The sequence below is a fragment of the Dermacentor albipictus genome, chromosome 6 (genome assembly GCF_038994185.2).
Source record: "Dermacentor albipictus isolate Rhodes 1998 colony chromosome 6, USDA_Dalb.pri_finalv2, whole genome shotgun sequence".
NCBI lineage: Eukaryota > Metazoa > Arthropoda > Arachnida > Ixodida > Ixodidae > Dermacentor > Dermacentor albipictus.
Genome location: NC_091826.1, coordinates 49722818 through 49749737, shown reverse-complemented (window position 1 = coordinate 49749737; position 26920 = coordinate 49722818). Strand labels below are relative to the sequence as shown.

General features: G+C 47.1%; 1 protein-coding gene across 5 annotated transcripts; it reads right to left on the bottom strand.

The window, feature by feature from the left end:
- Positions 1 to 1750: 1750 nt before the first annotated feature.
- Positions 1751 to 25345, bottom strand: LOC135918684 (uncharacterized). Of its 5 annotated transcripts, XM_070540549.1 has the most exons (13): positions 25249 to 25345; positions 24324 to 24474; positions 24158 to 24225; positions 23650 to 23667; positions 22089 to 22320; positions 21973 to 22046; positions 15826 to 15978; positions 13512 to 13759; positions 10782 to 10909; positions 7362 to 7479; positions 4737 to 4904; positions 3044 to 3184; positions 1751 to 2146 (listed from the first exon to the last, which is right to left on the bottom strand). In XM_070540549.1, the coding sequence occupies exons 1-13, from the start codon at positions 25274 to 25276 to the stop codon at positions 1988 to 1990; spliced, it is 1686 nt and encodes a 561-aa protein (XP_070396650.1). In that variant the 5' UTR covers positions 25277 to 25345; the 3' UTR covers positions 1751 to 1987. The 5 variants fall into 5 exon arrangements, with proteins under 5 accessions (XP_070396650.1, XP_065308407.1, XP_065308409.1 ...); XM_065452335.2 differs by having other exon boundaries at positions 21973 to 22320; XM_065452337.2 differs by lacking the exon at positions 4737 to 4904 and having other exon boundaries at positions 21973 to 22320.
- Between the last annotated feature and the right edge of the window lie 1575 nt (positions 25346 to 26920).

Here is a 26920-nt window from a genome sequence, read left to right as displayed (position 1 = left end):
CCAGTCGGTGCGGTGATTTCGGTCTCAAGTCCTTTGCCTCAATATAAAGTGAAATGAAAACATGAACGTGTATAACGAATGTGTAACGCGAATGAACGCGAATGTATAAAAATAAATGTGTGCTCGTACCTTTCGTCACGATGACCACCGATAGAGACAATAAATGTGTTCGTACATTTGTTCCAAATTCTCTGTCACCTCTTTGTCGTGTGCTTCAGAGCTTTGCTGGTCACCCGCCTTCACAGAGTGGAATGGCTCATGATTTTCTAGTTTGTTCCTCCCTTACTTATTTCTTCGTATCCATGTCTGTTTTTATTGATCACTGGTGTGTTACGAACGAGAGCAATTCAAATTTCTTTCCCTACTATTGCGCACTGCGCTTTGACGAGATCAAGCTCACAATTGTCCGCGCTTCGGATATTGATCGCGAACGTGTGCAGTCATACGAAGAGCATGCGCACTTGCACATTTTCACTACTCGGACTGTCTTGCCTCGTGATAAGCGATCGGAAGTGTCACGGCAAATGTATACAGCGTCTCTCCAGTTTTGCTTCCGCCATACGTTAGGCTGTGTGGTCTGGCGCTGCTGTCAACTCTGAAAAGCTTCAGAGCAAGGCACATATTGACAAATGGCCACTGGCCTCCCACGGTAAGTTTGTGGGGTCTCTTGGGACAAAATAACGACGCCAGAGTAGTGCAAACAACCGCAAGGTCATTTACTGCGCCTTTTGTACACTAATCAAGCCAGCCTAATTATTACCCATAGAAAACACCAACGGTCACGTGACAAATTCGGAATGTCCAACTCATCGCGACCGGATAGCGAGCAAACATGTGTGTCTCCATGCTGACACCAACGCGTAATCGTTTGCGTGTACGGTTACGCGAACGGTGGCGCGTTCGAACGATCGGGTTCGTCAATTCCAGTGTCCTGCGCCTAAGCCTTTCGCAGGACGGTGGCGGGAACAGTGGGCGAGCGCGCGAGACGCCCGAGCCGCTCACCGACGCCAAGCCAGAGAGAGCGAGCATGTTCCCTTTCGCGCCCCAGTAACCCCTCCGTTAGGTGGCGTTAGCATTACAACACTCGCGCCATCTCTCGTAATAGGCTGCAACCACACCGATAACCACCGGGTCTTGGCTAAGCCGGAACCGGAAGCCGGATGCAAGAAGCCGGATTACAGGAACGAGAGCCATGCGGGAAAAACAACGCCCAGGGACGCGTGAGAGTCGAGGATCCGAGCGTCCCCACAAGTTTCCCGTGTAGATAGTGCAGAAGTCGCGCGCTAGCTGCGCTGTAGGGTGCCTATATCAGCGTTGCTTAGACGACAGTGTGGATAATACCTGCAAGCCTTGTTCCAGGACGAATCAAATGCAAGATACATTGATGGCGCTTAGTCTAAATGTGTTCGTTAACGGTTGACATCGTAGTGTCGTGTGAAGTGCAGTGGGACTGATCTTTCTACACAGAGAGCGTTAAGGGAGTAGATACAGCTCGTTTGTTCGTTCATGTAATTGGATTGAGGGCTCTTATAGGATGCCGCTGAATTGAATTCCGGCTGATCAATGTAAAGGCAAAATCATGATCTGGTGGAGATATGCCGTATTAAGGGACTCTGGAATAATTTTGCCCGGATGAGTTTCTTTTACATGCGCCCAATGCGCGGTAGACGATCGTTTTTGCAAACCACCTCCACCGGAAGAAGGCTTCTGTAGCGGGTAGCGAGCCCGTTACCTCTCACAGCGAAGTGAACACATTTCTTAGGATTTTATTGACGCGTGTGTTCATATTTCTTTACTGACGCTCAATTATAACCGTATAAACGTCGAACCAAGGACGTAAAACAAGTGATCTGCTCCCCCAAGGAGATGCGGTGTTTTTCAAAAGCAGCTTTTGGCTGAAAACTGTCCCTCGTTGAAGCCGTGGACAGGCAGCCGCTTTCTGAAGCACAAAATCCCAAAGCCGACCCACGAAGTCCCCGGGCGCCGGTTATTTGTTGTCGTCGATCACTTTGCGGATTTCATTGATCCGGTTGTTGGTCCCGTTGCACAATTTAGGCGCCATTCCGTGAGTGACGTTGTAAACGCTCCACCCTATGACGTACTGGCTGGTTTTCGCGTACCCCAGGTGGCGGTAGGCGGCGACCATCTGCACAGAGTGAAGTGCGCGAACCAGTCGGGACCCCTGTTTGTCCAAACTACTGATGTCGTAGGGTCTCTTGATTTAAGAAACAATGCCCTCAAGAATCGAGTTTTCACCCAGCGATAGCCTTTACATAACACTAAGGAAGCTATGAAACTTTGTTAGCTACACATGCCACAATATTCAAATTGAAACAAACCCAGATCGGAATCAAGATGTGCACTGTATTCAGCTAACGCTGTGTCTAAAAAAAACATTTAGATTACACAGATTACGTGGAAAGGACAGTGCAAGAAAGTCTACATTTGCAATTTAGTAACGAAGCAGTTCCCAGCCAAACATGGAAATTGAAGGGTTTGCGATACTGCAAGATGGTGTGTGCCAAAAAAGAAAAGTCTTCCCACCCCCCGGGACTCATGTTTCACGCGCATGTGTAAACATCAACAAATTATAGCAACAGGAACATTTACGGGGTGATATTGTTTTAATCGTTAACATAAGCTTCTTTCTTTTTCCTTGGTGGCGTGTAGCACAATTCTTCTTCTTGAGGTGGTTTACTCTCAGAGGTGGGCATTTCTTGTTCCAGAAATTAAAATAAATATTTCAATAGTAACAAACGTTCGCTAATCAACTTATAACCACATAAGTCTATAGCACACGTTGCAATTCACGAATTTTAGCCGGTCACTTCGAGAACACTATGAAGCTTCCAACGAATTCTGAGCATGACAGCATTTGTGAGAGTCTCATTCCCAAAGGTTGCTGCAAGGTGCCTGAAGAAGAACTTTTGTCTTTTAAGTGATGTTGAACACACAGCGACGTTTCAGTCGTGGTCGACGGTGCAATGGTGCCCGAGTCCAGCTGCTTAAGCACAGCAGAGGCGCGCCGCGAATGCCTGCCTACCTTGTGTCGCACCGTCTGTGGCGTTTCAAAGGACACCACGCTGGGGGGGCTGCCATGCTTCGGGGCAAACATGCAGTCACCTCCACCGAAGTACACTGCAGATGTGCCTCTCGAGTCGTGCTGGAAGGAGTCTTTGCATCCCTGAAAGACAGAATGCCGCTGCAAATGCTATTCACGGCCAGAGTCATTTACCGACACCGTAAGCGTGCAACCTACGCAATATTTGTTCCCCCAACACAAAAGGTCACAAGCTTAGTCTTCAGCAATTTTTACGTTTATGCACTGCATCGCTCGCAAGCTATGACGAAACAAAAGCAGCGAATCAGGCACTGCAAAAGTGTGCGAACAATCTTATTCTTTATTGGGTGAGCTTGTGCTCACGAGGAGAAGCAGCACTAAAATCAGTGGTAGCGGTAAACATGGTCGATGGTCGTCGAATCTGGACTCGTACTGACAAAAAAAAAACATTTGTTATGCTACAATTGTTCGTAAGGGGAAATTTCAGCCAATCCTTATGCTGGACATACTATTGGCGAAGGAGGTTAGGCAATGGCAAAGAGCACTTGCAGGCAAAAATATTTGTCAAATGGGGACATAGACTCCAGCGTCCAGTCAAGCCGCCATTTTTACATGGATCACAGTACATTCCAGAACAACTTCTCGGGCTCGCTTACATTCGTAAATGTTAAAAAGCATTCGGCATCGCGCGCAATCTGGTGAGACGATTAACACTGTCGCATTGATTGCGCTTGAGGATCCGCGACAACATTCAAGGACATTGCTATAGCGTAGGCGCGCGTTGCACCGAGCGACAATCGACAACAGTGACAATTCGGTGAAAAGCGGTCACCGTGAGAAAAGCAAAACAAGTACCGTGTGCTAATATTTTAAGGACACTTCTAGCCAAGTCGAATTCTGTTTTGGCTGAGTTAACTGTTTTGGTACCACGTGTGAGCGTGCAGGGGAAGTGTTTGCTCGCTAAATCATGCACGTTCCTCGAACGAGAGCCGCAGGTGTCAAAACCAATCGCTACAGGAAGGAGAGCAGACATATCGCAATGAAATTTCGCAGGAATCGAGTACATCTCGCACTCATCTGTTGCAAGCTACAGGAAGAGGTGCCGTCAACTTATTAGGCCGGTAATGACAAAATTCTTAATGACCCATCATAGAGAAAACGCGTTCGGCTGCTTTAGGGAGTCAACGAGGTGCTCAACAGCCTTTATGCACACTTCTGCTTGTGTCAGTGACCTAGATGAAGACTACGGCATCCGCGAAAGATTGCGTCTCATACCTTAGGAGGCGTTCCAGTGGTCTTTCGCATCTAACGTTTCGTATCTAACTAACGTATCTGCTGATATTGACAGCGCAGATGCACTAAAAGTGTTGGGAATGTTCCTCTTTGCGTTTTGTGCAGTAAATGCAGCCAATCCATGCTTATTTCCAGCCTTCTGGGTCTTATAGCGTTCTGGGATTCGGAGAGTACTCTCAATTCCACTCAGATTTTAATGTCACCTTCGTTGAAGCGCAATGCATGGATACTATTCGAGTCACTGCACCGCCGTATCTGTGATCTTAGCGATGAAATTAGAGAAGCTTAGGAACCGGAACTAGCAAGGACGCAAAAGAGGAAGGCTGAAGTCTGAACTTTGCGTAGACCTCGAAAATGTTTCTTGTTTTCTACTTGCACTTACCTTGTCGTAATAGCCAGCCGAGTGATTGTAGGAGAGGACGAGGCCGACGTCACTAGTGCCTATGTCAGGCATTAGCACGTGAGCGAATGTGTCAATGCGTAGACTGAGCGTCAAGGTGAAGATTACGTTCGGCGCCGAGACGCTGGCTATCAGATCTACGGCGTCCATCTAAGACGAAACAAGAGAAAAATTATAACCGTTGTTCCATCCTGCAGACACTTATTGCGTATACACTACAGCTGTAACACTCAAGCTCAATAAAAATGAAACAGATCTTCAGTGGTTTGAGGCAGGCTCTGCCGACACTGCCTCAACGCGTCATCGGCGTGAAATTGTTCCCATTACGACAACAAAGGGTTTTCGCTTTGACTGATACGTGACACATGGGACATACTATGCATTTGTGTCTCATACCGGGCCCTACAGCGGCAGATTAGTATGAGTGTGTAGGAACATGGCAGCGGCAGGCTATGCCTGCATCACCCGCTTCGATTCCAATGCGCCCTTGCTGCTTGTTTTTTGTTGTAAAAGCAAAAAAAAAATGGAAGGTCAAATCGACCATTCCTTTGTCCTATATCAATCTGAGGACGACGGATTACAGATGTTTCGTACTTAATATTGAAATTAACTGTTTGTATCGACGCTGCTGTGCCCAGAGATACGGCACCGAGCGGGGAAACTCGTTATTACCACGTGGACAGACGCCGCCAAAGCATTAGTGTTCATAATGCGTTGGCGATGCAGAATGCTCTAAAGGCCTAACCCTTCGCTACATCAGTAACTTGATTCTACGCTCTGCACACTATGCGACAGCAGTAGGCTAAACGGTTGATCTATTTACATGCCTACTACAGTGATATCGCGGAGGACTAAGCCTATAAGGTATATCACAATGACCATTCCCTGTTTCTCGTTAACTTTTCCGCCAATCTACTTTAGGCGATAGACAAAAATACACCATTTGAAGGTTGAATGCAGCCGCTTGGAGGCACACTTGATCGATCTTTGCTTGTTCCCGACGTGTCTAGTTAATTTAGGAAGGAGTTTCGCCTAGATTTTAATTAAGGAGGAAATGTCTACCTTTTGTAGCTAGACCGTTTGCTCGAAGCCATAGAATATGTTTTGCTTATTTATGATAGGGCGCTGAAAAACGTATAGGACAGGACATGCTCACTTGTTTGGCTACGTCTGTGTCCTGCATTGTTTATCTGTGCCACACCTACACCTTCGACATTCACCAATAATACTACCACTAAACGGTAAAGAAAATAACTCCCTGAGCTGCCTTGACCCACTACCTCGAGAGAAGCGTCGTGGGTCTTTTCCTGACCGCTATCTGTGCTACGCTCACGGGATCGGCCTTCTCCTACAAGTGTCAGGACAGCAAGCTTGGTTACATTGCACGAACTGGGAACTTCTTTATTATATTATGATTATTATTACGATGATTATTATTACAATACACAATACCAGCATCAAATTCAGTAAGCTAACGAGAATCTCTAGGCCTCGACATAAACATTCAGCTTGTCTGGTTGAGAAGTAGTATGACTAAGGGCACATTCACACCGGCGACTTGAGGAGGTCGCGCGACCATTTGCGGCTCGCAATCAAAAAGCGACCGAAGGCGACTGATGTTCACAACGGCCCGGCTGAGCGCGACCCGCAAGTCGCAATCCCGGAGATTATCGTTCTCAGCGAGAACTCTCGGAATCTACGCGGAATTTGAATGCGACGCCGGAGGAGGCCGGATGTAGACACACGAAAGATCACTTCCGGTGCGCCGCTGATTGGTTTATCAGTTTTGCGACCACGGTCGCGCGACTGAAAAATCGCGCAGAGAGCGACTCGCCCAAAATGGTCGCTTTTCAAGAAAGGCGACCGTTTGCGACCATTTGCGACTGGTCGCAAAGCGACCAACTTGGTCGCGCGACCTGCTCAAGTCGCCGGTGTGAATGTGCCCTAAAACCACAATAAGACTCCATAGCTGTACATTAATATGCAGCAACTCATCAACAGAGTCAACTCAACAGGCAGTTATTCATTACTGCCCGCATCAACGTGCAAAACATGGTGTAGAAAACTGGCAAAGCTACAAAAAGAAAAGAGAGGAAAACTGGGCTAATTGGAATTCAGACAAGTCAGACACTTACAACGCTTGGGAGAAAAAAAGACACCCATAGAAGAACACGGAAAACACGAGAGAACATGAATAGTGCTAGTCTTCTTTCCATGATACTGTGTCTCTATTGTCCTGTCGTCTTTTCTGTGTCCTTCGCCTAAGCGCCGTACATGTCTCAGCTGCCAAAGCCAGGAGTTCTGCAATCGCTCATTTGATCACGTTTGGCTACTTGCTGGTCTTACCAGTACATGCTGTAAAGCCAGTTGTTACATAATTTTAGCTTAATAATAGCGCAATCAGGACACCGACCAGAAGGACAGGACAAGTGCAGACTTACAACTTCTGAGTAGATTCACGGCTGTTTGAAGTAAACTTCCCGTCCTGTTCTTGTCGTCGACGTCTTTTTTTGACCGCTATTCTCACCGTTAAATATTTTCCCTCTAGGTTTTGTTATGCGGGTTACAGGCTGTGCACGCCACAAGGCACGTTGTGCAGTCACCCACCATTTTGATTTCGCTCGACATCGGCCAGCAGGCGTCTCCCCAGGCCGACGACGGTAAGACGTACTTCGTTTGTTCGTCCGTCAACGTGACGATGAAAACAAGGCTGATGGAGGAGATGCTGCGAGCGAACAAACAATAGACGATTCAAGTTAGTGACACACAAAAAAACTAGTTGACGTGGTCTATAGAACAATCGCAGTTTCGACAGCGCTTCAATGAGCACGTTTCTCAACCGGACAGGATATTTCGTGGTGATAAAAAAATACACGAACAAAGCACTGCGCATAAAGCAAACGACACTTGTGACAGTTACAGAGTTATTTTGTGGAACGGCGAACAGCCAGTGCAATGTGCCAAGTTCGCGCTTACTACATCGGATCCTTTATCAAGTTTGTGCAGTCCGCTCAGACGTAGACGGTAGTGTGAAGCATAAGGACGACACTGTGTATGGTGGCAGCGTCGCGCTACGAAGATGCTGTCATTCTATGGCTGCTGAACGGCGATGACCATGAGTCTGTTGCTGGCGTAAAAACAAACAGTGGTTGAGAACAAGGTCACTCGTTCGATTATCGGCTACGGCGGTCGTACTTCAAAAAGAGTGGGGGGCAGAATTTTAAGAAGAAACCGTGGTTATATAGAGGTAAATGTGAGAGAAATGCGTTACCCTTACGTCGCACCCGTTTGAGGTCCCGGTTCCGTCCTTTAAATTACGTTCACCACATTGTAAAGTGTTGTTCAGAAGCTCACTCGACGCATGCCCTGCCTTTTCGAGGAATGCAACTCATGGTGGTCCGGAGCAGACCACTGTAAGTTACAATATATAACTGGATGTTTGAATGGGACAAACGTATTTAGAAAGATGAGAAGCACAACTTCGTGCTTATCTTGAAGTTATTTACCCAACAGTTTCGGTTGGGGAAGCGACCTTCATATATATATATATATATATATATATATATATATATATATATATATATATATATATAGAGAGAGAGAGAGAGAGAGAGAGAGAGAGAGAGAGAGAGATTGTTACATAAGAGTGAGAGAAGAGAGAGGACGAAAAAAATCGGAGACGCTGGCTGCTGCGTGTTGTTGGTGGTCAGCCATCTTAGCTGTTCTGACTCATCCTGTATATATATTGTATATTGTAAATATAGTTGCATATAATCGCAACATCCCCGTAACAATATAGATAGATAGATAGATAGATAGATAGATAGATAGATAGATAGATAGATAGATAGATAGATAGATAGATAGATAGATAGATAGATAGATAGATAGATAGATAGATAGATAGATAGATAGATAGATAGATAGATAGATAGATAGATAGATAGATAGATAGATAGATAGATAGATGGTTTCTTCGAAGTTCAGCACGCAGGACCCTACGTAACGTATGCAGGAAAGAGAAGACGAATCGCAACATCCCGTAACAATTTATATATATATATATAACTTATTTAGGTTTTGGCATTCCTAATGCTAACACATGAAATGCGCTTCGGCACCAAGCCTTGCGTGGCAGATTGAAGAACCTCAGGTGATCTGCAACTATTCCCGAAGCATTCATTACAGGGTGACTGACGTAGCACTTGTGGTACCTTGGGATGTTAAACCCTACAACTGTCAGACAAGCTTCATATCCGCATGACTATAGTCGTTGCCTACCTAATAATAAAGGCGAAACGTACGCTGTCCAACTAAAACTCAATTAGCATTGTGGTACACCTGTTAGACCAATAAGAGCTGAATATTTATTTACCTGACGTCAATCGTTGTCGCTTGCTTAAAGCAGGCCTTTTCTCCGTGAATTTCTGTCTTTGCATTACTGGTTTCGAAATAAAACTTGAACGTTAAGGGCAAATGTTATTGGCGATCCCGATATCACTGCTCAACCAAAGCAAGCATTGTAGCTTGTAACAACAATCTTTTATTTTCGAATTAGCCTAGCGTTTATATCAGTTGAGTAAAGACGATATTAGGCAGTGAGCAGACTCCAGCAGGTTCGGCTCTCTTTCAGAGGTTAGGGGCTGTGAGCCTATGGGTGGAGCCTGTTGGTAATTCGTTGGTTGTCGCCGAGTATACACTTTAAAATAATTTACAACCTAAAAAGTGAGAAAGGGTGTAAATGTGTTTATAACTCACACCCTTTGGGTGTTATCTATATAAAGGACACCCTAGGGGTGTTAGTTATAGACACATTTACACCTCTTTTCACTTTTTTGGGTGTAAATTATTTTACAGTGTAGGTATGGCCACACTAGTGGACACAGACGTGCGGGCGCCTCGACACTCGCCGGTGTGTCTGCCTCGGTAGCAGTCGTTCTCCGACATGACGTCACTGCAGCTGGAATCAGCGGTGATTCCTGGCAGATGCGGAAGGTGGCAGTGAGTCCTTGCACCGCTTAAAACCCCTGTATACTGTGTGTCCCGGTTAACGTTACTCGTGCCGTTCGATGAAAACAAAAATTAAAAGAACATTGCGCAAGGTAAAATCGTAAGACCTACGGTGTTTGGTCGTCGTACTTCTGGCGAGCAAAGAACGTATGTCTTAAGACCGTATCTCGCACCATGTTTGGTAAATCCTGCTTTTTTTCGTTGAACAGCTAGGTGACGTTAGCTGGAACACGTTACATGCTCCCAAAGCGAGGGTCAAGGCTGCCGCTTATAGCACATTCGAATAGTCGTTCTGATCGCAAGGTAAATGTGTACGTGGTAACGAAGCTCTCGTAAAAGCCCAGAGTGCAGAAAATGGCGGTTCACCAGCGGTTTCTGGTGCTTAGTGGCATCTAGGTGATGAGAGGATACTTCCCACGGAAAAAAAGATAAAAGAAGGAGCGACGCCATATTCTGTAAAAAAAAATTGGGGTCGTAATTTTTGTTATTAACGCAAAATTGCAATTGTTCGTTTTTTTTGCAGGCTTGCGATTAGGGCGGTATATCTTAAGCATCTTGCAACTCGACAAGGGTTCGCTGAAGATTAAGCATTGAAAATTTCGAACTGCACTCGACGGCTGCCTTAATTCATTGTTTTCCCTCAGTTTATTTCCACAAACAGTGCTGTGTTAGTTATTTGTGATTTTGGTTTACTAACGTGCGCCTAAATCTAAGTACACGGGTGTTTTCGTATTTCGCCCCCGTCGAAATGCGGCCGCGGCGGCCGGGATTCGATCCCGCGACCTCGTGCTTAGCAGCCAGACACCATGTGAGGGAAAGTTCTAGCCGGTCCTGAAGCTGTACTTATCATTACTGGAGGCGAATATTTGTGCACACGGGACCAAACTCTCGGCACCACGTCCTCAAGTCCGGCACGAACGGACGCTCTTGCATGCTGCAATCTATGGCAGTCCTGTTGAAGCTGTGCAGAATACGGCCGACGCCGTAACACAGCGCGAACATGCACCGCCGTCTTACCGGTTAATGGCGCTGAGAAGGCCCTCGTAGACGCCCCGTCGTATTGTGAGACTGGACGGCTTGAAGGCTATGAAGTTACGGACTTCGTTGGGACGTACGCCCTCGGTTCTCAGAGCGTTGCTCAACACCTGTGAAACAGGAGATCAAAGCACGAGCGCTTTAGCCCCTCGGTGCACGAACCCACTCCCGTGTGACTCGCAGTGGCGAATGGGTGAAAGATCAATCCGTATTCTACGTCGTATTGTTTAGCTCGCGAGTCATTTTGGCGTAGCTGCACGCGTTGCGACGTAGAAGTGTGCCAAACTGTTAAAGAACGAAACAAATTCCAGTAAGCCGTGTCAGGAGCACAGCCGCATTGGGGGTACGTGAATCGCCTTGTGCGTGATGCAGAGGCTCTATGGGCACGGGGGTGCAGGAATGACGTGAGCAAATATACAAGTTACATTTATTCGCGCATTATAAAGCTTGCCTGCCTAACTTACGTTGCAGCTAGAGGGGAGAAGGGGGGGGGGGTTATGGCCTAATTTTACAATCGTACTTGCTCCCTATTCGTAGTGGGCCCATCTGTTTTCGAGAGGGCCTTTGGGCACTACAGGATAAACAAATGACCCCACCCTGCTGGTGTTGCTCGAGTATGCCCTGCGCCACTGGAGCCCGCCGCACTTGTGGATGGTTGGGACTCAAGCGCTTCGCCCAAACTCCGGCGCTGCACTCCCTATGGAAACAGACCCTTTTCGCCTTGTCAAAGTGGTTGGATGTCCCTCTGTCTTGCTCCCCAAGCCTCCTAAGTCACCTCACTTCTGAACCCTACTTTTTCAATGCAGAATGCCGTAGCCGAGCAAGCTTCAAATTTCTGCAAAAATATTGTGCCCCTGTAGGCCTTATGACTCCCGATGAGCACAGGTTTGAGTTAGATTATACCTACTATGGCTGAGTCAGCGCTTTCAAAAGTGACCAGTCCCGTTCTGATCGACAAACGTACTGCCAATCTATGCCTCTGTGAACGGCGAGCGAAAGGCCAAGTTTCTCTACGATTCCGTCATGCTTGAAGGTGCGACAGTGGCGCCATCTCTGCATGCAAGACTAGCATGACCCAGCAATGGCCTTTTTCGCTCTCCACAGCTATACTAAATTGAGGCGCGTAGATAGAACGGTTGCAAAAAAAATATAAGTGATCATACTAGCAAAATTTTGTTAATACGTTCCCGTTTAATAAGTAATACCGGTTTGAATATAGTCGCTACGAGTTCTCCACCCTGCCGCCCTTGAACTTAATTGAACTTGAAGTTGAACTTAACAAGCATGTGATTGCCGAAATGTTGTGCGCGCAGACAAATATAACGACTGCAGTCACCACCGATAGTGACATCAAAACATGGTAACCATGACGTGTTTAATTGCAGACTAGAACATACATCACACCAACGACACTAAGCAGGATCAATCCAGACCTTTCTACTGAATGCCCACACTGCGGCCACGAATACAACTTCGAACACATGCTCTGGCTGGGCCCTGCCAACGCGGGTATGGACTTTCCTGACCAGTCCTCCTGGGACTCAGCGCTCAGAAGCACAGAGCTCAGCGCTCAGCTCAAGGCCGTCCAGAGGGCCCAGGACATCGCCGAAAGACTCTGTCTACCGGCCCCGACCTGGGTGGAGCCGCCGGATTGATTTCATTCTTTCTTCACAGGACCTATATAAAGTTTGCACCCACTCCTTTACTCAGAAATTCGGCAGACACACTTAAGACTGCTTGCGCGTGGGAATGGGAAAACATTATACCGTTTGTAGACTTCGGAACGGCATGAACGCGCTCATTTTATAAACTCATGAGCTGGCGCTACCTCCTTCCAACTGGCTGCGCCATCCCGGGCCCAATGACACACGCACTAGGCCACACCTCCAGTCAGCCAGATGGATGCGGCGTGACGTGTGCAATGACGCAAGCACTAGGCACACCTTTAGTCAGAAACGTGGAGCTGCCGTGGCGTCGGAGATACGTGCTCGTCTCGCACCCCGGAGGACCGGGTCTGATTCTCAGCCAGACCGATGCGTCCCAAATTTTCTTTCCACATCCATTAATTCGCTTTTGTAATGGCCTTTATTGAACAGTTCCGATGGTATAGCGTCTGTTCGTAACCGAGAAGGCAGGTGACGCCGAGCAGGAACAGCTGGCTGCCCGAACGGCTCACACTCGTGCTAAGCACGGGCGATCCGGCTGGCCCACTGGTTACACTGCAGGCATGGAACAGACGATCCGGCTGGCCTTGTCCTTGTGCTCTTTTTCTTCATTACACTTAGCCCCGGTGCAAAAGCGGAGCCATCCTGGCGACTTACGACGTGGAGACGAGCGGGTCATCGAATTTACAGGTACGTCCCTGAGAAATTGGACATCAATCCGAGCATTTTCTGACGTGTTCTTACTGTATGTACCGCCGACCATTTTGGGTACTATTTTGCGGTCACGCCGACACCGACGGATTTTCGCGCAATGGTGCACATAACGCTTTCCCATTAAAACTGCTTCTATACGCTATGCTCTAAGTTCACAGTACGTAAATCAAAATTCCGGCGTGTAACGTACTCAGTTTAGCTCAGAACGATACCTCGGCATTACAGGGTTAAACTTCTAGCCCTCTTCCCTCCTGCGCTGTCCCTCTCAGGTACGCCGATTCGCGGCGCGGACCCTCGAACCGCTTTATCGTAACGGCCTCGCGGAAAGCCCCACCTGATAGATTCCACTCAGTGGTCCCAACGTGCTCGCCGCGAGCGCCACACTGCTCGGGATGGGCAGATCCCTGAGGATACCGAAGCCGCACAGCGGCAGCGCTCGGTGCTGTCGGATCGTGCGCACGGTGTCCTTGAAGTTCTGGGAGCCCAGTGTGCGTTGTGTCCCTCTGAAGTCAACCTGGACTAGGCTGATGGCGAAGAGGAACTTGTATCCCGTCCCGTTCGGCAAGAACTTGTACGAGTCGTCTGCGAGAGGCGTAAGGCGATGCGTCAGACGGATGCGAGCGTCTGCAGTGCGATTTGAAGAGAAGCTGTTCGTTGCTGACTTCATACGTTTTTGTTGGCCTATCTGGTGACCTGGCAAATCCATGTAGGTAACCACTGAATTTCAATACTTTGGGACTTTGTAGCCAGTCGCAAAAGATATGAATATGTAGGTCTTGCCACCACGAGAAGCGTGGAATAGTAGCGGAGTTAAGGGCACCAGCTTAACGAGCACCAATACAGTAAATAATGAAGCGCATTCCACCATTGACTCCCTTATCTCCGGGATCGACTCACCTGGCGTTTTGGTACAAAAGGCGTATCAACGAAAGTAGAGTCGAAAAGAGACAAATACAATGATCTGTATGGGAAGTAAGAGAAGAGACAGGAAAGAGCGCTCTTTGCTATCACTTCTCTTACTTCCCATATCGATCATCGCGCTGCTAACCAAAATGCAACATTATCAGCATGCCCGCTCAGCCACCCTTGCGACTCAAAAAACTCGCCACGTATAAAAAAAGAAGATCCGGAAAGAATGGTAAGGTCTTACAATGGAAGGAACGAAATAATGCCTGTATTATGAAACTTAATCCAATTAGGCACCATTGCTGCATCTTTAGGGTCCCAATTTTAGTAGCTATATATACATATAAAATGTGCGCCGACCTTGTGTTCTTGTGACTCAACTTTTTCTTGAAAAGCCTTTTTTAAACGTTGTGTTGCGTAGCTTCCACTAAGCGAGTAAGCTACATTTGCGAAATAAATGTTGCACAATGTGCTTTAGCATCGGCTCTCTCTTCGGTCGGCCTTCTTGTTACTGTTGCTCTCTATCACTCTTAATATCGTTCCACCGCCTTGTCTGTAAGTGGTACACCTTAATCTAGTCCGACACAGGTTCCACCTGCTTAGCGTCACGTCTTTGCTAATATGACCATGTTACTTTTTCGCAGTTATGTAGAGCGAGATGAAGAGCGCAGCCCGCTCTTTTAAAGACGTTCGGTTGCACGTCGATGAGCGAAAGCCTACGGCTGCCTCCCGCTAAAGAGACATGCAGAGTAATAATAACCTGAGCTTCACTGCCTAATTACATATCCGTAATAATTATTTCAAGCGGAACCCCTCACGATGAGTATCTAAGGAACTCTGTGTGCCATATGATTGTTTTAGTGCGCACGATGGCACGTTAAAGTAGTTTTTGTGCACGGTCACGGATTGTTGAGCACTGTCGAGAGCAGGTCGCGTGTAATTTTTTTATGGGCAAGATAATAAAAGATGTAAACATTAGACAATTTACTCGTATGCCATTCCCGGAATAATAATGGGAAGATGGCGCTTGTAGTGCACGATTTGTGCGCCTTCATGACGTCATCGTTATCGCGCAATTGCATCTAAAACATATTATCTTGCGTTGTTTCATTCGGTGTTGCTCTTAGTACCCCTTTCAGGAATCAACTTGCGTTTTCTAGAAAGCGACACTTGTTTCTTTTTTATAATAGATGGTTAGAGAGATAGGAAAGCTGAAGACATACAGGCGCTGAACAACAAATGGCTTCACTGCACGACTGCTTACGTGCATGAAAGTCAGATTCACACCAAAATTCCAGCAGCGCTACCTCTTGGCCAAGTAACCATTTTTTTTTGTTACTCAAGCTCACGTAAAAGGTGGTTCGATCATGGCTGCGCACGAAACAAAAAAAAAAATATTCGGACTGTACTGATTGCCGAATTTTTCCGCGCTTCAACTCATCCGCGTTCAAGCAGAATTTATTACGTAGCTGCACCGCTGATCTCGGAGCCCATGTTCCGTCGGTTTCTGCTGTCTGTTTTGAGTTAGAAGCGCACGTACAAAGGTGGCACCATAATCGCCTAAATAGCGCCGACATTTTGGTGGGAGCATGTGGCCACACTGAGTTCTTCCGTAGGTGGCCCATTGGTAATTCGAGCTGGAAGGCATTATATTGTGGAAATAGATACTTAGTCATTTCAATTGTTAAACTGCGATTTCTTTAGAGCCAACGATGCCTAGGAGAATGTAGAGTAATACGTACAGGGGTAGGTTCCGTTCGACAATAATGGAAGGTCTAGTACAACGTAGTCGCACACTCCCGGACTTGGAAGTGCTTGAGACAACAGGGAAAAGTGGTCGGATATGTTGGTGGCGTAGACTGGAGACACCAAGTGACACACGAGTGGAGGTTTTGCTGCATACAACAAAATGAGGCGAGAAAAGAGCGGAACGATTTTAAGAAGCTCTACAGCGTTCTGGCGCGTAATTCTTCTTTTACGGACAGATTTGTTAAAGTTACAGCTGTATACGCTACGCGGACAACCTGAAAAGGTGAACCTTACTTGCGTGACTAATACATTACCTAGGTAAATTTATTCATTTATCTATTTATTTATTATACCTCAAGCGTCCCATAAGGCACATTACATAAGGGGTAGACACAAAAGATATAACATAATTACAGCAATTGAACTAATTACAGTAATTAAGTAACTAATTGAACAAGATCACGTCCTAGTGGCGGCTTCGAAGCTGGGCGATACTCAATCAAAACATACTTAAGGAAAATTCAGAGAATTGGGCCACTTTTTGAGATGCCCCGGCCCAAATAAATTCTACGAAATACATTCGTTTTATTATTTACTCGAAGCACTTCTTTCGCGTACAGCAACACAACACCACGGGGGACGCCAACATATGAACTAACACTTTCGAGGAGGGGAGGAGGGTACTCTTCAAAGCTTGGGCTGAACTCAAAGTTGCTGCTTAATCGACAGGACTTCAGCATAGATAGTTGCAGGGAGGTGATACATCTTATACTTCCATGCTAAGCGGCACGCAACAAACGAATTATCGAAATGATATTAAAGTGAAAGATAAGCTTCTATGTACTAGTAAATTAGCAGCCTCCAATACAACTCTTACCCTGACCCACTGTTGCCCTGACTCTTACCCAAAATCCACTCTTAGCCTGCCAGGAGGCAAAGTAAACCAGGCAAAAAGTCCGGCGAAAATCATCCGAGGATGACTGTCGACGTTAACGCGATTATCATTGAAGCACTGTAGCGACACAACCTATTGCCACTGCCGAAACACGTCATGTATGATGCAAATGTTGTGGTGGGGCTCCTGTCACGCGCTTTGATTCCTTTAGACACGCTGCGCCATCTAGCGAAGCTACTGCAAAGACCGCGCGTAGCAAGGCACTGAATATACATTTGAGGCAAGATTGCATGAATAGTTATGGAAAGGTTTAGCATGTCCGGTGTTCCGCTCGACGCAGGTGGACTGGGTGTTTTGCCGTATGGGCGGAGCATAAGCGCGAACGGCGGAGCAGCGACGCCACCAGGTGGCTTCACAGTGTAGGCCGCTTACGTGTGCGCCTCCGCCCATCCGGCAAAACGTCCAGCCCGCCTAGGCTTAGCGGAATACCCGATACGCTAAAGCTCTCTTATGACGCGGGTTCAATTCTGTACAGTGAGTGAGTGAGAAAACTTTATTTCGAATCAGAACGATTCGTGTCCTGCGAGTTAGTGGGCTGGGGCACCTGCCGAGGTTACGGCCAAGAGTTCTTTCCTCTCGGTGGCTTCCTTGGCCCCCTGGACTACCCAGAGTTAGTCTTCCAGGTTCGAGCTGAGCAGCGCGGCTTGCCGTCGCGCACGGAGGCTGTCAATGGAAGCTTCGCTCGCATTGTCCTGCATTAGTTCCTGTCATTCCCACAGCACGTGTTCTAGCGTGGCTCTGATACCACATACTTTGCATCTATCTCTTGTGTATATGTCTGGATAAATCGCGTGCATTAGTATCGGGCTCTTGTATGATTTGGTTTGTAATTGTCACCACTGTACAGCTTGCGAGCTAGTGAGTTGTGGATGGGGTGGTGGATAAGTGCATCTTTGCATCATGTAATGGTTGGTGATGCCGTTGAACCTGGTCATTCTGTCTTCCCATTCCCATACTTCGGAGGGCCCTGTCGAGGGGTCTGCGTTCGTCGCAGCTCGGAAAATCAGTCCTCGAGCTATGTTGTGTGCCGCCGCGTTAGAGTTGTCCTGTTCCGTTGACTCGGTGGTGTGGGCTGGTATCCATAGGGTTTGGACGCATCTGTCTTCTCTTGTTGGTTTACCTTTTTTGAGTATGTTTAGTGCCTCAGCATTAAATTGTGTGGTCCAGCACTGGAATAATTTTAAGGGACGTTTTTTTGTCATTGTACAGAGACACATGCTCAGTGGTAATACCCAGTGGCCCATGTTGGCGTGAAAGTACTTCTTGGAATAGGGGAGGCGTAAACTCGCAAAGGCTCATGGGACGCGTCGTCTGCTCGGCTCTTCCGGTTCAACAGATGACGGTTCCAGCGCGCGATTCTCCATTCGTGGGGCCGGTCGCGCTTGCTCTCTGTGTCCATTCATTGCAAGGTATCGCCCACGCTGCTAATTTCTAGAGCCTGTGATGGCTGCATCGATGACTGACCACGGAATCTGAACATAGACAGTCATTTAATATATTTTTTTAGCCCAATCGATCAAACACGCAAATTAGCTATGCGCGCTGTCGAAGTTTCACGCTTATCTTGAATGAAGAAACGTTCTTGTTCTCAAGTGGATTCTGTTCGTGCTAACGACAACATTTTTTTTAATTTCATCTCGGTTTCGCTAGGCTGATTCAAACATGCATGGTTTAGTAGTGCAGACACTATAGGCGGGCAGCCGGTTTCGAACCAAGCTTTCTCATTGCACGAATATATTGGAACACCATTTGCTTGGTATAGCGACATCAATTTTGGTGTCCGATGCAAGATGAGCAAGGTGTACTGGGAGGATTGAAAAGATGTAGACCATAATTTTTCTTGCATATATTGTGAAAGGTGCGCCAGACGAGGAACACCAGCCTAACAATCACAAAGCAGCAGTTGTTTCTTCATAAAGAGACATCGAAACCATATTAAGACAGATTCAAGCGTTCGGGGCAGCCAACTGTAGTAGACGAACAGTTCTAGCGAGCTTCACGTTCCAGATCTCACACAAATATCACAAAGTGCCCCAAACGCATTAGAGACCTCTAAGAGAAATGTTCTGGTGAAGTTGGAGAATGAGATACTGCGTTAAAACATGGCGTCAAACCATGCCGACCACGTGGTTAACTTTTTGTTATTACGCATATGCCAGGAGATATTATCAGTAACATGGACACTAAGTTACTTTACAGAACAACACATGTATGATTCATATGCATACGTCGAAAAACGTACAAAGGTGCGCTGTAAAATCATACAAAATTCCAAGTATGTCGTACCAACTTGGCCAAGCTTCTACTTTAGCAAGGATATGAAATTTCCAGAAGCCAAATGTGTGGAAGGTATTTTTCTTAGGGAAAAGTCAAGGTTCCCAGCAGCTGTGCGCACTTGCGCGACGCGAGTTATTGATAGCTATGACAGGTGAACACGGCAATATATATGACGGGCTCTAAAACAAATGTGATATTCACGATTGAAACATTACAAACTGGGCCTTGCGCCAATAAAAACCACATGTAATTATTCACCTCGCTGACCAGAACAGAACTGACGTGAGAACTCGTGAGTACATTGAATGACGAGTCGCACTTAACTGCGACAGCACGCACGCCTAATTCACGTGTTCGATCGATCAGCTGAGAAAAAAAAGTTATCTTAAATGACTGCCTGTGCTCAGATTTCGTGCTCAGTCATCGACGTGACCTCCGCAGGCTCTATAAATTATCAGCGTGTGGGATACCTTACGATGAAGGTGCACAGGGAGCAAGGGCGACCGAACCCCGCGAATGGAGAATCGTGCGCCATAACCGTCGTCTGTTGAACCGGAATCGCCGAGCAGACGACGCGTTTCGTGAGGTTTTTCGAATTTACGCACGACCTGTGGCGGTGCATGTCCAGTGCCACGTACACATTGACCCAAGTTAGTCCGAAGGTTGTTTCGAACGTGGTTCTCCGAGTGTGACACCACAATGGTCGACCAACTAGGCCATGGGCTACCTATTGACCCAAGTTGGCATGAAAGAGGCCATGCGCTACCTATTGACCCAAGTTGGCATGAAAGAGGCCATGGGCTACCTATTGACCCAAGCTGGCATGAAAGACGTTAGATCGGGACAAACAGAGAAACGCGTGAAGTATACGAGAAACTGTGTCAAGTTTCCAAAGAAGGCTAATCACATTAACAAAATTCGAGCAGAATTCCAGGGTGACTGTCGACGTTAAAGCGATTAGCACTGAAGCAAAGGAGCTAAGCACTGTACGGTCACCGTCGAAACGCGACACGTATGAGGTCAGTACTGCTGCCGGGATCCTCTCTCACACTTTCCTTCATTGAAGAGTGACACATACGCTGTGGCGCATACTCAGTGACACTTACTTATTGACGCAAGTTAGTGTGGAAGGAAACATGGTTAATCCGGACATAGAAAGATAGGTACAGGAAACTGTGTGAAGTATCTCAAGAATGTCGGTTGCAATAAAACCAAGAAAAAAATTACCGACGATTACGTTACTTCCTAATGCGAAATTTGAGCGCAGCAAATAAGCTATTTCACCTTTTCGATAGATTGAGGCAAAGAAATCGAGCAACACATGTATGCGCTATCACAGAATTTTTTTTTTATTTTTCACACGTATTCCTTTAACAAAGACTCCACTAACAGTTCTTGACAGTCATGAAGGAAGCTTTGTGGTCGGAGAAATAGACTGATATATGTTCGACTTGGTACACCAATGCTTGATTCTCAAAGACGAGATCTATACAAGTGCCTCGCGAGGTTGTCACAGCCGTGGGACGCGTTACGAGCGAGAGGAACGGGATGTTCTCCCGCATAAGTGTTTGTCTTTATGTCAACATTAAAGTCCCCCACTACTAACATCGGTGTGGATCGATGGACGGTTAATGCGAGTTGCAGGAAGTGCACGACGTCTTTCGTGAGTGCGGTAGCGGACTCACGAAAGCGGTATCAGTCGGTCGCTGCTAGCGCTGGGGGGATGAAAGGGGGGCGGAGCTGGTTACGAGGCCGACGACAACGCCGACGACGACGCGAAACCCAGGAACGGACGCCAAAGAGCCATTTGTGTAGCCAGCCCTCCTCCACAGTCTCTCCTCCTCCCTTCCATCATCCTCCCTCGCCCGGAGAGCCGACAGCGCGCATGCGCGGCGGCGGAGCAGATTCGTCGGCGAGCTGGTTACGAGGCCGACGACAACGCCGACGACAACGCCGACGACGACGCGAAACCCAGGAACGGACGCCAAAGAGCTGCGCTCTAAAACAAAAGACCAGTGGTCGACGCCGGCTTCAAGTTCGTGCACCTGTGTGCCCTGACGTCTGCTTGCACTTAGTTAATTATCAGTGAAGATCGATTACATTGTATTCTAAAACGACAGAAAACTTAACTAAGCGAGTTTCGAAAATGTTTGCTGCAGTACAACCACTCGAATACGGAAATATACTTTGATATCCGTAACGTTAAGCTGGCGTGTCGGCCCTGGGGTATAGGGGAAAAAATTCAATATACGGCAGTATCGCCTTTCATTTCCTCCTGTGATAGCCGACCCGTAACAGCGAAATTCACGGAAATGGAGTTCTGTGAGAATAGTTTATCAGTATGAATAGGTTAAGTGCCTTTGCTCAGAGTCCCTTTATCGACACGCAGCAATAAATGGTTTGCAGTGACGTCATCGTGGTCGCCATTTTATGGTGCTATCGCGTAAAACAGCTGCGTAAACAAGAAAGGTGAGAGCACGATACACGGGCGTAGCACTGAGCGACAAATAGATGACAATGAAGCTCCGGTGAAAAACGGTCACCGCCAAACGAGTAAACCGATGTACACCCGGCCACAAAATGTTACGGACCATGAAATTTGAGAAAAAGCTGAATATTTCCACAACCTTACAACGCAACATGGTATTTGCATTTCGGGCATCGGCTAGAATATGTTAAGAACATTTTCTTATACAGTTCTACTGGCTACTGCTGCAGGCTGCTTAGAAATTGAGCGTTTTCTGCGATCCCGTGGTCCGCAAACTTTTGTGGCCGGGTGTACGTGTAATGAGAAGGTGCGCGGACGTCATCAAGTGGCCGCCATGTTGGGGCACTAGCGCGGTGAGTTGGTGCGTCCGCGACGTCACTTGCAGACTACCTCATAGAAGTAGCGTAGGATGAGACTTACTCATGAAAAGTGGCGTCACTGCTGGTGTGCTCGTAGTTGCATTTGTCGTAGCCGCTGTTGCACTTGTCGTAGTCTCTGTTGCACTTGTCGTAGTCTCTGTTGCACTTGTCGTAGTCACAGTTGCACTTGTAGCCGCAGTTGCACTTGTAGTCGCAGTTGCACTTGTAGTCACAGTTGCACTCGTGGTCACAGTTGCACTTGTAGTCGCAGTCGCACTTGTCGCTCTGGTCGTGCTTCTGGTCTTCACCGTGGCGTGGGCATTATCAGGGATCGCAGTCGTCCTAATATTCACAGCCATCGTCGTAGTGCTCGTAGTCGTTGATGGACTAGTAGTTGTCCTTCCTGGTCCTGCAAGTAGCATCGTGGGCGGTGCCGTATTCCCACTTATCGACGAACATGATTAAACAAAAAAGAAAGAAAGCACAGAAGCGCAGTGACAAGGATCATCGCGAGCGAAAGTCATTTCACTACGCATCGATAAAGGCCTCTTCCCCACAGCTTTCAGCGTACTTGCTCTTCCTCCGAGCTCCGTTCGCATCTTTTCCCGATTTCTTTTGTGTTCGTTGCGTCGAATGCGTAGTCATTGACAATTGGTTCTCTTGTGTAAAAGGAAGTGGTTTTCGGTCACGCAGTTCGCCTCCACATACGAGTCAATCTAAGGTTTAAACCCAAATTACTCTTCTATCATGCTGGTTGGCACAGGTGACACATCGTGTGATGGGACGGTGATACGGTAGCCTGATCCGAACCTCCTCAATGTTTATGATGCAGCGCATACACTTTTTGACATGGAGAGCTGCGGAGATTATCGAATGACACCGTTTGCGTACTTTGCGGAGACATAGTTTACAGACATCGTTTTTATTTTTTTACTCGTGGATGCAAACTTTACATGCGCCGGTTCAGCGCAATAACGGTTGAACAAATGTGAGTCTGTCTTCGCGACATTGTTATATTGATCTTGTACGAGACGCGGGGCGTCATCTTTCACTGGCTATAAAGGACGGAGCTCCCATATTGCTTTATCTGCCAGCTCTCCCTATATGTCGGGGAGACTCCGGAACTCCGACCAATCCTCCCTAGGGTACGGGCGCTGCCTTGCGCGCGGTGGAACACGGCTCATTCTGGCACGCTTTCACTCGCACCTACAGCATACCGCGCACAGCCATGGTGTTATCGCACTTGGACTCTACAAAGAACATCATGGCGACGGCGACGGCAACGCCGGAAACGCGCCCGGAGTCTCCATACGATTTCTGTCGCAACAACAGTGCAGGTCTGAGACGCATTGCATAATGACCGGTTCCGTGAATTAGCTTCGCCGTAATGCCGAATTGTTATTTGGGGAATCAAAAGCAACTAACTGTGGGAAAGCATATCAAGTGTAGAAAGCAGCCACGGACATACAACATGTTCCTTAATTACATCTGCGCGAACGTGCCGTTCCCGGTCTCAGTACGAGCCCCGGCGCGTCTAGTAACTACATTGGTAGTGATTCGGAGCTGTTTCTGACGTTCCTACGGCCCAGAAAATAAGTGATGCGTTTGTCTTTTGTCGTCGTCGAGATCCAAGTTTTATAAAACTTGTTGCAGTGATGTTAACAAAAGCAATGGAATAAACATTTTGCAGATAAGCACATCGTTTGAGAGCTAAGCAAAGCGTGCTTGTTTTACTTACGTGAGATGTGAATTACCGCTAGAAGGAGAGAGAAATACTGAGTTTGCATTGCAAGTACAACATATGAGTGAAAACATGCACATGCGTATTCTTGGCGATACACATAGCGGGCAGCACGTGATACAACATTTCAGGTGTCGGCACAATGCGCATAACCGTTAATAGATATTTACATGTGCATGTACGGAATAGGCAAGCTTCAATTGTGCAACGTGAATGCAGCATCGTACTACTCACAGCGAATCTCTGCGCATGCCAAACGTGTTGACATGCTGCGAGAACTCGCTGTAAAGAAAACCGCGACCAGCTAACACTGTGTGGACTTGTAAATAGAAAAACAAAGTGTTAGAATGAGACTTGCAAACAAATACGGTTCACATCAAACCAGCAAGGTCGCCATCGCATTGTCCGACCAGTATTCGCAGAAACGAAAGAAAACAGACTGGTCGACAGAAGAAGCAGCAACAGATAGCACACAGTTCCAGGTCGAAAGGTCACGCATGCTGACCGAGACTTCTACTGCAAGCTGTTGCGGAGCATTGGGTTACGGAGATGCCGCTGCGCTCTTGCCGGCTCCTGCGAAGACAAGAAAGATTTGAAACATACACTGCTGTTATTGTTTTGACGTACACAGACAAACACTTTAAATGTGTGCGTGTGTGTTTTTCTCAAACCGGATATCGACGACCAAGAATTGCAGCTCCTTTCCACTGCGACAATTACGACGCTTGTTGCTACTAGCTGCTCGTAAACCTTGGCATCCGGCTGGACCGAACCATCCGACGTGGACACGTAGTATCAGGTAGCAAACGACGTAGCATTCACCTGGTTTGCAGCAAAATAAATCAACAAAAAATAAAGGCAGGGCAAAACGAGAACGAGCATGAAATGTACACACACACTGCACAGAGGCCACATCGTACGGACTTATTCCGCAAACTGCCTGAGATGCGGAATGGTCAGTTTGTATCGTTGCCCCTGAGTGTCATCAACGTGGTTAGTCTGGTCAAAGCGTCGATATCACTGCCTTTTGGCGCTCTGGGGCATAGTTACAACGCAAACACCTAATGCATGGATTCAACTTCCGCGGTGATTTCCAGCCTTGCCCGTCGCTTCACGGGTTTGCTTTCTTTCCGCATCCCGTTGTAGGGTAACCTCAGCTCTCAAGTGCTTTGACTGCACGAGTAAACTTCCGCCTCCGTTGGTTGCTCTTCCACGCTGCCATTCCAAAGCGAGCTCTGTGATGGTCAGCTCTGCACAAGTGCGTGTGGGCGGAATTTCATTTGAAGAATTCGCGAAATAGATCGGACGCACCGTTTGTCACCAAGCAACAATGGAAATACCTCAGCCACCGCCCCAGGGTTGCGCCATACGGTAACCGCGACAGTGGCAGTAGGGCCAAGACATTTGCCGTGACGCTCTGTGCAAGCAGCTCTACATGAGTAAGAATGGGAGTTGTCTATCAGATCCTTTCTGTTAGGCATAGGGCAGATGACCCGAAGTTACTGAGCTTGTTGGACCTTGATTGCGACTCTTACCTACTAAGATAAATAGGCAAGAAATATTGGAGACTTCAATCCCCAGAAGTGTGATACTTACGTATACAACTTCTCAACCAACTAAACATGAGGCGAATACTTAATCATGAGCGTCGGATTAAGAAAGAAAATGGCTGACACGATCGCTGACGAGGCAGTGACCACGATGGTGATGCTGATGATGATGACCCTATAATATGGCTCGTACCCGCCTTGGGGGACTGGCCAAGAACTGCACCTGAACGTTTGCATAATATTTCAAGAAACTACACGTATTGTGAAATTGAACAATCAAAACAGACAGATTAGAATTTTCCTGAACATAACAATGTGTGATAGTAATGCTAAGATTTAACACACAAATATCACTAAGAAAGTTTGTAAACGTAGACAATCATAAATCATATTCGTCTCGGTACGTTTCGTTTTTTTCTCTGATGGCGAATACCTAGGGCCGGAGAACACGCCATTGCACGATATTCTTTTTCAGACGTTTCGCGTGCCACTTTGTGTTCTCAGTACACGTAAGGGTTTTGAAATTTTGCAGCACTGGTTCATACGATCTTATGAAATAGATCAAGTTCTTGAACATTATATCAAACTAACAACTCTCTCAGAAATACATGTAACGCGGTGTTGCAGGCTGCACCTGTTACAATATATCAAAGCTGTTCTGGTTTATGAAAGCGCAAGCTTCTGATAACTACTTTTGTATATGTTGCGTAAGGGACCTAATTATTTCCGTTAAACTACAAATCTACGCGTTCATCCCTTTTAAATGTACTATCAGGTCTGTTGTATGAGTTGCCGATGCCTATGTCTGTCGCGATGCTGTGCACATAACTCGTCATTTTTGCGAGTCACCGAACTACTCGAACCTTGTTTAAAAATTGAAGGCCCAAATAAAGAGATTCAGGTTTCCCAATTTTAAGTTTAAACGGAATGTATTAAATCAATGCATCCGTTGTCTAACCATCACATTTCTGTACTTTATGTTCTCTGCGATATCGAGAACCGGAAATGTGCCGAAGGACTATGTCTGTGTGTGTGTGCGTGCGTGTGCGTGTGTGTGTGTGCGTACGTGCGTGTGCGTGTGTGTGTTTGTGTGTGCGTACGTGCGTGTGTGTGTGTGTTTGTGTTTGTGTGTGTGTGTGTGTGTGTGTGTGCGTGCGTGCGTGCGTGCGTGTGTGCGTGCGTGTGTGTGTGTGTTTGTGTGTGTGTGTGTGTGCGCGTGCGTGCGTGCGTGTGTGTGTGTGTGCGTGCGTGCGTGCGTGCGTGCGTGTGTGCGTGTGTGTGTGTGAGTGTGAGTGTGTGTGTGTGTGTGTATGTGTGTGTGTGTGTGTGTGTGCAGCGGAGGATCCATGCCATATACGAAATTCGCTTATGCTGTGAATCGCCATGCAGGGAGCATTTTACGGTGGCATTATTAGGTATTAGGGAGCCATTATTATTAGGAGTATTAGTTAGTTGATATAGCAGTAAATAATATATCCGAACCAGTAATGTGAGGAGGCGAACTACCCTCCCAGAATGACAGGCTGTCTATCCGGTTACCTGCGCGCGCAAGCGACATTGCTTCCTTCCCCTAAATCTGAGACGAGAGTCTAGCTCCACCTATTTTTTCCCCTACTCTCCGAGGACTAATGTTGTACCCATACAAAAATGGCAAGGAAATTCGACGACGAGATGGTCCCCGTGGTACGTGATGTTCAAAACATGGTAGCTATGACGTA

Bases quoted from the DNA above. Each gene is read 5' to 3' on its own strand.
- LOC135918684 (XM_065452335.2), bottom strand. From the start codon at position 25,276: ATGTTTAGTTGGTTGAGAAGTTGTATAC. The intron at 7,480-10,781 runs GTAAGACGGCGG...GTTCGCTCGCAG, and splicing joins CTTCTCAGCGCCATTAACCG to CATCTCCTCCATCAGCCTTG. The intron at 4,905-7,361 runs GTGGGTGACTGC...GTTTCGTCTTAG, and splicing joins TGTCGAGCGAAATCAAAATG to ATGGACGCCGTAGATCTGAT.